The 11,163-nt window shown below is 42.6% G+C and overlaps 1 protein-coding gene and 1 long non-coding RNA gene across 2 annotated transcripts in view; one reads left to right on the top strand and one right to left on the bottom strand.

The window, feature by feature from the left end:
• Window positions 1–4,095: 4,095 nt before the first annotated feature.
• LOC103397035 (homeobox protein cut-like 2) overlaps window positions 4,096–11,163 on the bottom strand; it is a 39,292-nt gene continuing 32,224 nt past the window's right edge. Inside the window, exons 15-20 of the mRNA XM_025052930.1 lie at window positions 7,714–8,546; window positions 7,044–7,209; window positions 6,430–6,759; window positions 6,142–6,339; window positions 5,718–6,047; window positions 4,096–5,595 (exon numbers count right to left, since the gene is read on the bottom strand). Of these exons, the coding sequence (XP_024908698.1) occupies window positions 4,811–5,595; window positions 5,718–6,047; window positions 6,142–6,339; window positions 6,430–6,759; window positions 7,044–7,209; window positions 7,714–8,546 (2,642 nt within the window). The 3' untranslated portion in view covers window positions 4,096–4,810. The remainder of the gene's footprint in view (window positions 5,596–5,717; window positions 6,048–6,141; window positions 6,340–6,429; window positions 6,760–7,043; window positions 7,210–7,713; window positions 8,547–11,163) is intronic.
• LOC103397034 (uncharacterized) lies at window positions 9,383–10,943 on the top strand. Its single transcript, XR_003048767.1, has 2 exons — window positions 9,383–9,471; window positions 9,571–10,943. It is a non-coding gene; the product is annotated as an uncharacterized LOC103397034 (long non-coding RNA).

The following is an 11,163-nucleotide window of genomic DNA, read 5'->3' as shown; positions in this document are numbered from 1 at the left end:
GCTGGCCTGGGAGCGCCTTGGGGTCCCCCCAGAAGAGCTGGAGGAAGTGTCGAGGGAGAGGGAAGTCTGGGTGTTCCTGCTCAGACTGTTGCCCCCGCGACCTGGCCCCGGATAAGCGGTTGATGATGGGTGGATGGATGGACCTGTGACCTTTGTGTGACCTTGAATATAGTGTATACCAACAGACCAAGTGTTTTCGTGTTGGTGGGAGGTCGTACTGTGTATCGTGCTCTCTAATACTATGACCTTAAGAGCTGGAGTTTCAATCTCAGCACAGATGTTTCCAGAAAACCTTTATAAGACCTGAGCACCAACAAACACAGAGACAACATGACTGCTATTTTAAAATATTAGTTAAAAATCTTTTAAAAAAAGTTTTGGTCCTGAATATGTCAGAAAAAAAATGATCTAATCTTTCCCCAAAATTGAATAATATGGATGACCTAATCCAGGGGCACTAACCCCAAATGTCACTCACAGACAGGCATTTTTTCTACGTACATTAAATTTAGGAGCCTTGTGTACAAAACTTCTTCTTTTCCTTTCGGCTTGTCCCTTTTTTCAGGGGTTGCCACAGGAATCAATATTTTCCATATCTCCCTGTTCTCTGCATCTTCTACTCTGACTCTATATCTGCATGTCCTCCCTCATCCATCAATCTCCTCTTTGTCTCCTACCTGGTAGCTCTATCTCTAGCATTCTCCTGCCACTGTATCCACTGTCCCTCCTCCGCACATGTCCAAACCATCTCAATCTGACTTCTCTAGCTTTTTCTCCAAACCACCCTATCTGTGTTGTCCCCCTAATGCCTATTGCTAGTGTCTATAAAACCATACATCATGGCTGGTCTCACCACTGTCCTGTAAACCTTTCCCTTCTCCCACCTTAGCTGACAGTCTTCTATCACAGATCACTCCTGACACTTTTCTCCAGCTGTTCCATCCTGCCTGCACTCTATTCTTTACCTCTCTTTCACAGTCTCCACTGCTCTGAACAGTTGATCCTAAGTACCTAAACTCCTGCACCTTCACCACCTCTGCTCCTTGTAACCTCACTATTTCACTGTTCTCCCTTTCCCTTTCTGTACACTCTGTCTTGTGTACAGAACAATATGAGTAATATGTCTTGTGGAGTATAGTGGTTTTATTTTTTTATATATATATTTTATTTTATTTCAAAAATGAGAAGCATTTTTGTCGTATAACACAGTGACTGCAAAAATAACTACTTCCTTAAAGTCCATAACTGGGGAACACAATTTTTTCTGCTGTTTTTAACTAATTTTTGGGTTTGGAATCCAAAACCGATCTTAGTTTTTCTCAATCACGTCAAGTTTTTGAACTATAGGATCCCCGTTTTCTTAAAAAAATATGAAAATGAAATCTGCATCATTGATCTCGTTCTTCAACATCACTCAGATCTTCTAGAGGAGGTAGTTGTTCGAAAACTGACACTGGAATTTTAGTTGAATGAGGCATTGGTCCTATAGCTGACGGTAGATTAGGATATTCTATTTTACTTTTATTTTTCTTGTTAATTCCTGATGTTTTCACTAAACAAAAGTAACAGTCTGTGCAATGATCTTTTTGCTCTTGCCAAACCATGGGGATACCAAATGCCAACTTTTCACGTGTTCCTTTGGTCCACATCTGTAAACTCTCGACACACTGCTTGCACACTTTGTGAGGGGCCCATGGCTTGTCTTGATCACCAAGTTTTACTTAAAAATATGCAAAATATGCCTGTTTGCCCTCTGACTTGAAATGGTGAAACTACTACAAATATAACAAAAGGAGTCAGGGTTGTTTAGGCATTTACGACGAGAAGTAGCAGGAGCAGATATGATCTGGAACAAAGGAAATATATACCTATGTAAATAAAACACTAAGATGGAATAGTTAGAAGCTTTGATAACTAAAAAAACACGGCCCATGGTTACAAGGTTAATAGAAAAACCAGCACAAATCCTCTTAATTCCTACTATGCTAGCTTTCTGTTTGCAGATATTGATAGTACCGACCTATTGGAAGCTGCACACACCTCGCACCATCTTAACTCCTTCGGGTCTAGGTGAACCCCGAGATCCAATATGTCTTTGTCTCTCTCTCTCTCTCTCTCTCTCTCTGTGCGTGTGCATGTTCCTGTACTGCATGACTTGTGCCAACTTTTCCTCATATTCATTAATACTCATATTCTGGGACAAGATGAAAATCATTGCAAGGACATACGGTATGTACGAAAATGCGAAGTACCGCACAAGGGTCAATTGTGACTGCACAAACAAGTTGCCACATAGCTGTTGATGAGTCCAATCATAAGTCTTACTACAGCTAATCAGTGGAATTTTGCTTATCTGGAGGGTAAGCTGTGGAGAAAACACAAAAAAACTGACTGCAATTTTGGAATCAGCATGCCAATTCTAGTTTTAATCAGCATAAAAATCTAACCTAAGAGAATTCTTTTTTTCAAATTGTTCCCCAGTGTAACGGGCCAAAGCTGTTATTTTCTAATGAATCTACAACGTTTCTCTGAATCTAAAACACTGGAAATTATATTCATTTTAATTAGTAAAGGTCATTTACAAATCAATTTCCTAGAAGGTAGTTGAATATACAAAACTATCAGTGCAGACGTGACAGTCGGTGGAATGAACGCAGTGTGGCAATGTTGGTGTTGCATTTACTGTCATCTAGTGACATTTGAGCTCACTACATCAACATAGTGGTAAGCGATAAAGTTGAATGAATGTTAATGAAGTCCTGACTGGCCAAAAGGAAATGGACCATACAGACTATAATGACTGTATCAATAAGGTTCTCTTTTACTTTTTTTTTTGTTTGTTTTTAACCAAGTTTTACATTCACTGTGATGTACTGTTATGAATGAAACAATTTTTCTTCTGTTTAATCTGGAATTGATGTTCATATGTATCTCCTCATTGATACTAAATCAACATTATCCAAAACCAACAGTTTCTCATTTGATATTGACAATTGGTCCATTTCTCCCTCCCCACAGGTTAAGAGTCTGGGTGTCATCCTCGACAGCACACTATCTTTTCAATCTCATATCAACAACATCACCCGATCCACCTATTTCCACTTACGCAATTTCAAATTCTTAATGTTTTAATGTTTTATTGTTTTTTAATGCTGTGTTGTTATCTTTGTATTCACTGTAAGGTGTCCTTGGGTGACAGAAAGGCGCCTATGAAATAAAATGTATTATTATTATTATTATTATATAGTGGTTCTGACAAAAATAACCAAAGTCCTGTCTGCATGACCAGATCTATCAGATAATGCTTGTTTCCATCTTTTTCAGTCCAGTTGTTTTTTAAAGCACAGATTAAATTTGTGATCAATAATCACGGCACAAACTCATTCTTTCACCTCATCCTGATCTCAACAAGCGTTAGATCTGAGGACTATGACAGTCCGCCGGGGCAGAGGTCATGGTCATCAGGTCCTAACATGTGCATGAAGGTGCCCAGGTTTGTTCAGTGCTGCAGCACCAATTCTCTCTATGTTTCTTCACTGTCTGTACATAGAATTTGAGTGGCTTTGATCAAGTGCATGATATTGTAGCTGTAGTAGAAGATGCCTCCTGAGAAAGTACACTCAGTCAGTCAAGAGAGGAGGAGGCAAAGGAGCATCCACGCCCCAATAAAAAGCAGCTTATTCTCTGTGACAACTTGTGCTCGTTGGGACTAATTTTATCAGTAATATTCTGGAGCGTGATACCAATACCCTCCCCTTAAATGATTAAAAGAAGCATGGCTCATGTTGATGTTGAATGTGTCATGATGTCATGATGTGCCTCAACATAATCTGAGGTAAACCAGGTGTCTGGTGTCATGGCCCAATACAGTCGGAGATCCAGTGCCTTAATAGAGACTGAGAGGTAAGTCTGAAATTAACTGTGTAAACTGTGCCACTGAAAAAGCACGAGGCCCTAAACTGTAAACCTTAAGGGTTAATCTCAAAAACGCGAACAAAACGAAAACACTAAAAGTACTCTACTGGTTAGGGTTATGTTTACTTTTTTTCTTATTTTTGCAGGGTTTTCATCTTTTTTCTCTTGTTTTCACTCGAGTATAATCACAGATGACTAACTACAGAGGATAAGAGGGTCAGGTGAGTACCATGCTACATCAGGTTCAGAGAAGGCTATTGCAGACAACTCTACAACATATACAACCACATTTTATACGTGTGCGTTACAAAGATTTTTTTTTAAACATATCACCAAGAAAGCAAATACAAGGTGTTGAGTATTTAGAGTCTTAAAGGACTATCCCTCTGTCAGCAATAGGACTTCATGTTACTTGACCTACACTGTCCAGTCTCACAGACAAAATCTGAAAAATTGCTATTAAAAAAGTAGCAAATTTGGTCAGTGTCACCTTTTTTTAAATAGTTATAGTGCTTTTAATAGCTTAAGACAGGGGTCTTTTTAATCTCACCCAGTGGCAAATCTACAGAACTTCAGTGTACATTTAATGACACCATAGCTGCTGCAAAAGTCTTCATGTCATGCCAAAAGGTAAAACAACAGCTAAGGCTGTAACATATACATATTTCAAAGTAGTATGCATTATCAAAAAGAAAAACACATTTATAAACAATTTATCCCCGCCTTCTTTTTTGTTTTGTTTATGGAGGGAGTTTAGCTCCATGTTCCTGTTTCCAGTGACAGTTATTAGTCTGAGAGGACAGGAATTTTGTCTCATACAGTCTCGAAGAAGATTTTATCTAAGCCTCCACCTTTGGGAGTGTCATCATACTACATACAAGCACGGGCGGGGGGCTTAAAACTCCCATTCCAGTGTTTCCTCTCGATTGGCAGCTCTCTCTAGCCTGTGGATGATGTTATTGAGATTGGCCATTTTCTCATTGCGTCTCTGAGTGCTTCGGTTGACTTTGGGGCTTTGGAAGGGAGGGATCTGGTTGGGGTCAAGGCTGTGAATGGTGCTGGTTGAGGGTCTGTTGGGCAGTGAGGGTGATATGGGAGCAGAGGAAGAAGGGACGGGGGAGACTGACATCATGAGGCCAGGTGAGGAAGCTGCAGAGGGGGAATTCAGGGAGACCTCCAGGCTGCTGCGGCAGGGCTCCGACGAGGACTTGAAGCTGATCGGGTCAAAGGGGGACTTCCCAGAGTCTTCACCCTTAGGCCTGGAGTGGCTGCCTCTTTGTAGTCCCTCAGTGGAACCTGAGCCGGAGTGGAACCCTTGAGCTTGGCTGGTTGATTCCTCGTCCCTCTTGCCAATCAAGTGAGGTTCAAGGCAGCCAGAGTCAGAGTCCTGGTGTTCACTTTTCAGCTGTGGGAATTGAACTGCCATAGAAAAACACTGAACTTTTGGTTCTGTCACAGAGTCCTCCTTCTCCTCCTCCTTGTGCTCCCCCAACGCCTCCTGTTTGACATGAGGCAGCGCGGTGTTGTGTCCTGAGAGCTTCTGCAGCTTCCTGTCCTCTCCGTCAGAGTTTGGGCTCCGTGTCACTGATGGCAGGTAGCTGTAGTGCCCAGCATCTGTGTCATTTCCCGGCAGACGCCCCATCAGCACTTCCCTTTGCATCCTGGACCTGCACACAAATGCTGGTCATTAGGGGCACTGAATGTACATTTTAAGGGTTAACCCTTTGTCAACCCTTAAAATGTACATTCAGTGCCTAATAAAGTGGCAAGTGTTCTTGTGAGTAAAGCAATACTTAAACGTTAAAAACGGCAGATAAAAGTTAAGTGGACTGGCCTGTAGTTGTGGAACCAGTTGATGACCGTATTGGTTTTGAGGTCGAGTTGGGAGGCCAGCATCTCAATGGTGTTCTGTGAAGGGTAGGGCTCCAGCAGGTAGGCCTTTCTCAGTGCATCCTTCTCCTCTGCTCCCAGCACCACCCTGGGCTTCTTCACATGGCTGTACGGACACAGGTCCAGGGAGACCAAGTTCGGACTCACACACTCAGATCGAGTGCTGGGTGAGTCACTGTCTGAGCTGCTGCTGAGCAGCCCGTATCGCCTCTTCAGATAGGCTGGAGGGAAGACAGTGATATCTGGTATAAAAGGATCACAGAACACCAACAACTCAAACTTGAGTCAAAAGTTAATTATGATTATTTTTGCTTTAAATACCATTAAAATACAAACCTTTCTTCTCTATCTTCTTGATGGCTCTCAGCTTGTCTACATTGTGAGGATCATTGAGATCATTGAGCCACAGCTGCATACGTACAAATGGTCCTCTGCCTTTTAGGCTGAGCTTGTGCCAGGGTTTGGGTCTGGAGAGCAGGTCTGACACAGAACCTTGTGTCAGACCCAGGATGGTTTCCCCGAAAAGTCTCTGACCTGTGAAGAAACAAAATCTCATGTCAGTCAGGTTTGCTTTCTAAAATGTATTTTTAGGTTGTACCAGAAGTGCAGTTTAATGCTTCTCACCGAGGTTGTTGTCTGTTAGCACCTCCTTCACCTTCTTGGTGATGGCATAAGTGTCCAGCTCTGGAGACATGGCCACCAGCTCTTGGATACCCAGCAGGTTTGTGGGCTGATGCAAAGCTATGTGCAGTGCAGGGGTGGATTTTCCTCCTCCCTCTGGGTGAGAGGGCAGACCCAGAGTCAGGCCCAGACCCAGGGCCAGGCTCTCAGGTTGCTGGTTCTCTTTGCTGCTTTCCAGGGACAGACCCACAGGTTCCACCAGAGGACTTGGATGACCTGCTGCTGGACTGGGCAGCGGGAAGGGTGAAGAATGGGCCGTCACTGGGCTTTTGTCTATTGATGGAGAAAAAAAAAGAAAGAAATTATGAAAGATGGACAGGGGTCCAAAAGGTCTTTTCATTTTAAGAACAATAATAGGTAAATGGCCCAGCATCAAAAACATCACTTAACTGTGGATTTAATAAAAAAGGCATAAACATTCAAAACAAACCTTGTGAATATAAACATGTACAGCATTTTATGGGCTTTTACAACTTTGGCTTTATTTTCCTCTGATGAGCCTGACTAATAAAAAGTGTGGCATTGTCTGTTTGGTGAGACATGTGTCTGGACATTACCCTGAGTATGGCCCTGACTCTGGGGTGGGTTGAGGCTTTGGCTCAGCTGGTCCAGTAACCACAGCTGCATGCGAATGAAGGGCTCTCTGCCTTTCTGGGTCAGTTTGCTCCAAGGTTTGGGCCGAGATAACATGTCACTTACACTGCCCTGAGAAAGACCCAGGACCTGGGAGAAAACAAAACAAGAAGTTAGACAATTAGGTGAAAATAAATTACTGCATAAACCAGGCATGCCCAAACTGTTCCTCAAAGGGCCATGTGGCTGCAGGTTTTTTTTCCAACCAACCAAGAGCACATAGTTTGACCAATCAGCTGTCTGAAGACTGAGACCAGTTGATTAAACCTGTCAACTCAGGTGTGCTACTGCTTGGTTGGAACAAAAACCTGCAGCCACAGCGGCCCTTCGTGGGACAGTTTGGGCACCCCTGGTATAAACAAACTATTGATTATTTACTATAATCAATCAATAGTTATTATGTTGTTGCTACTGAAATAAAAAGTAATACAGATTCTGAAAATAACCACTAGAGGGCAGTATCACACCATTTATAAGCTGTAAATAAGATGTGGCTGTGGATGTGGTTCCTGAACTTGTTTATTGGAGGTGCTGACCTTACCTATAATGAATGCAATTTCTACATTTAAGTTCAACACACGAGCAACATCTGACCTTTTCTCCAAAGATCCTCTGGCAGATGCCATTTTTGGTTAGCTTCTCCTTCACCTGCTGGGTCAACTCAATGGTGTCCACCTCTCTGTACATGTACATCTCATACTGCTCTGGGGTCAAAGGTGGTACAGTAGGTTTAAGGGCACGTGGGATGTATGCCGGGTAGTAGAACAGACATCCTGCACCAGGTCCTGAAGACTCGCCGCTTACTGAAGTGTCTGACTCCACCTTCACCTCCACTGGTCTGCCCAGTTCATCCTCTGCTGCAGAGGCCTCTTCACTGTTGGGGAGACACTCACCATTCTCCAGACGAGGCCACGGTCGCGACAACGTAGGAGGCCCAGAAGAGGAGGAGGACAAGGATGGAGAGACAGAAGTCAAGGGATGAGAACTACCTCCAGCACTAAAGGCCATGGAGCCCCGCTCCTGTGACAAGTGCTGATCAAAGTAGGTGCCAGCTTCACCAATCTCTGACTTGACTTTACGAATGATGTTCTGGACAAAGGCTGCAGGTGACAGCACACTGAGTGGAGTCTGGGGGCTGCTGATGGAGTTGGCCATGCACACAGTGACACAGCCCCCTTCCTCCTGTTTGATAGAGATGGGTAAAGGCAGGCCCCTGGTGCGCTCTGGAGGCCCAAGACGTTCCACTTGTGCTCCTGAGCTGGCAGCGGAAGCTCTTCCACAAGCTTCCATCTCCATCAGGGCATGCTGCTGGGCCTCCATCTCCCTCCTGGCCTGTTCTAGAATATTCTTTATGGTTTCATCTGAGCTGCTCCAAGCTCCATTACTGCTTCTGCCTGAAGAGCTGCTCAGAGACGAATTCCCATCACCTAAAATATGCATTAGAGTAGTACATCAAAGAGTTTAATAAAGCTAACATCATATTTAATTACCCAAAAAATTAATCAATATGGCTTTTAGCGTTGACATACAGGGGATATTAGAAGTTTACAAACTCTAGCTTTCAGAAGCCATGATTTTCAATGTCAAACAAAGACACCAAGATATTCATTGGCAGAACTTTTTCTATTTTTATTCAGAGGCTATGTGGAACATTACAATAAAAAACAACCAAAATGCCTTTTATAATTTGAAACTCTCTAGGCATAATCAATGCTACAATTCTCTTCTGTCATCACATAGTCACAAAAAGTACATTTTTGCTTTTGTACTAGAATTTTCAGCTCTCATGCTTTCAGTGTGGCATCTCTCAGAAACAGCAAAGATCTAAGAATTCCTCAAAAGGATCTTGTTTTTTAAGGTATTGCCCAGGAGACCTACATCAAAGGACTGTAGGTAAACGTCCTGTGTTGTGATAAGATGGCAGGTGTTTGATCCTAAATCTACAGATTACAATTGGCACAGAAATGACACTAGTTGTGGTAGATGTATGTCCATCCATCCATCCTTCCATCCATCTTCAACCGCTTATCCGGGGCCGGGTCGCGGGGGCAACAGTCTGAGCAGGGACACCCAGACTTCCCTCTCCCTCGACACTTCCTCCAGCTCTTCTGGGGGGACCCCAAGGCGTTCCCAGGCCAGCCGAGCGACGTAGTCGCTCCAGCGTGTCCTAGGTCTTCCCCTAGGTCTCTTCCCAGAGGGACGGCACCCGAGCACCTCCCGAGGGAGGCGTCCGGGGGGCATGCGATGTAAATGCCCAAGCCACCTCAGCTGACTCCTCTCGATGATGATTGAAAATCATACAAAGAAAAACTGCAGAAGATAGAGGTGCCTCTGTCAGCAGATCTCGCAAAGGTATAGCGTCTTAGTGTAGATCATAACAATAGTGATTTGTTGTTACACTTGTGAGTTGTTACTTGTCCTGGCAAGAGTCACATTGTGTTTTGTCTTAAGTTGGGGGACCAGAACAAACACTCTGCTGATGAAGACACTGTCCGTGAGAAGATGAAAGCTACCTTCACTTATCGCCAAGCAATGGTCAATGATGAAAGCAAATCAGCAGATGTCTTCTTGGTTTTCCCACATTTTCTGGACACACCAGGACTTGTACAACATCTTAATTCAATTGTTTCACGGCAATTCCCAGTATAGCCACAGTGCAGTAACTCTCATTGTTACACTTTGTTTGTATGTGTCTGTGTTACAGATTGAGCAAGATTTCAGACTTCTGTTTGGAGAGACCACTGCCAACAAATTCTTGGAGAAGTGGCCAACTTCTTTCAAAGCTAAAGTAATAATGGAGAGTCATCGACTTATACCCACTACAGAACTCTTGGATTTGATGCGCAGTGCAGAGTCAGCGGCTGAAGTTGAGAATGGTACGACATTGTTTACTTGATATTTCTGATTGCACACGTGTGCAGTGCCCTTTTTGGTAATGGTGCAACCTTTCAAATGAATATGCTATGATGTTAACACATTTTTGGTTTACATAACAAGTGACATGTCTACTTTTTTGCTGCTGCTACATCTACTGCCACCATCTGCGCAAGGTCGAAAGGCCAGGAAAGATGTTTGCATCTCAAACTGTACATCAGCTCATTAAATTTCAAAAGGTTTGTTAAAAAGTTGAATGAATGAATGAATTTTTCTTTACATCAATCTCACACCTTTTGAGATGTGATCAAATGTAGTCTAATCAGATTTTACTCACCACAACTTATGTTGAATGTCTTCTGTCACAGACTGGAATCAGTGTGCAGCAGCATTTAGACAACATCCCCCTTAGCAGCCAGTCCTACCTTCTTGCAGTGGGAACCACACCAAGCAGCATTCACCACTACTTCATTGTGATCGACAAGCATGCACTTCCTTGCAAGGCAACTGGTTCTGTGGGAGTCTTTGACAAACTCTTGAAGGCCCATTATGTCTTTGGTATGTCATACAGTTCCTCCTTGACCAACTTTTTCACTTTTGTGCAAACTACAAAAGACATGGGAGAAACATAATGGGCTCACTTACCGCCCACATTTGATTGTGTGTGGAGTTGAATCTAAAATGCCCTTGTTTTTTGAGTTTGATTATTGTATTGTTTTGATTATTGTTCTGATTATAGATGGAAAACTGTAATTGCTTACTGTGCCTTTAATTACAGTTACTTGTCAAGAACATCTCCATGCATGTGAAGTGAGAAAGCATGATTTTGTTTACTTTCATGTGGACAACCTGCAATATCCTAGGCCTTTTGACCTACAAAGGTAATGTAGGGTGATTAACTCTTCCTTATTGATTGTCCCACATTGCTTTCTTTTGTAAGCTTTCATTTTTATTTTAATATGCCATATAGACAATGCAAATATGAAGATCACTGGCACCTTAATGATTTCTAAAATAAATACTAGCACTGGCAATACTATGTTGTGTCCTGTTTATTTTCATTTCATAGTACATCACATTACTTATTATAGTATTATTATTATTATATTAATATAAATAAAATTATATATGGTTTAGAGACAGTAGCAATAGGCAGAAGACAGGAGACGG

Source organism: Cynoglossus semilaevis, chromosome W, assembly GCF_000523025.1.
Source record: "Cynoglossus semilaevis isolate Cse_v1.0 chromosome W, Cse_v1.0, whole genome shotgun sequence".
NCBI lineage: Eukaryota > Metazoa > Chordata > Actinopteri > Pleuronectiformes > Cynoglossidae > Cynoglossus > Cynoglossus semilaevis.
The sequence above is the reverse complement of the archived record's forward strand: the minus strand, read 5'-3'. Positions and strand labels throughout refer to the sequence as shown.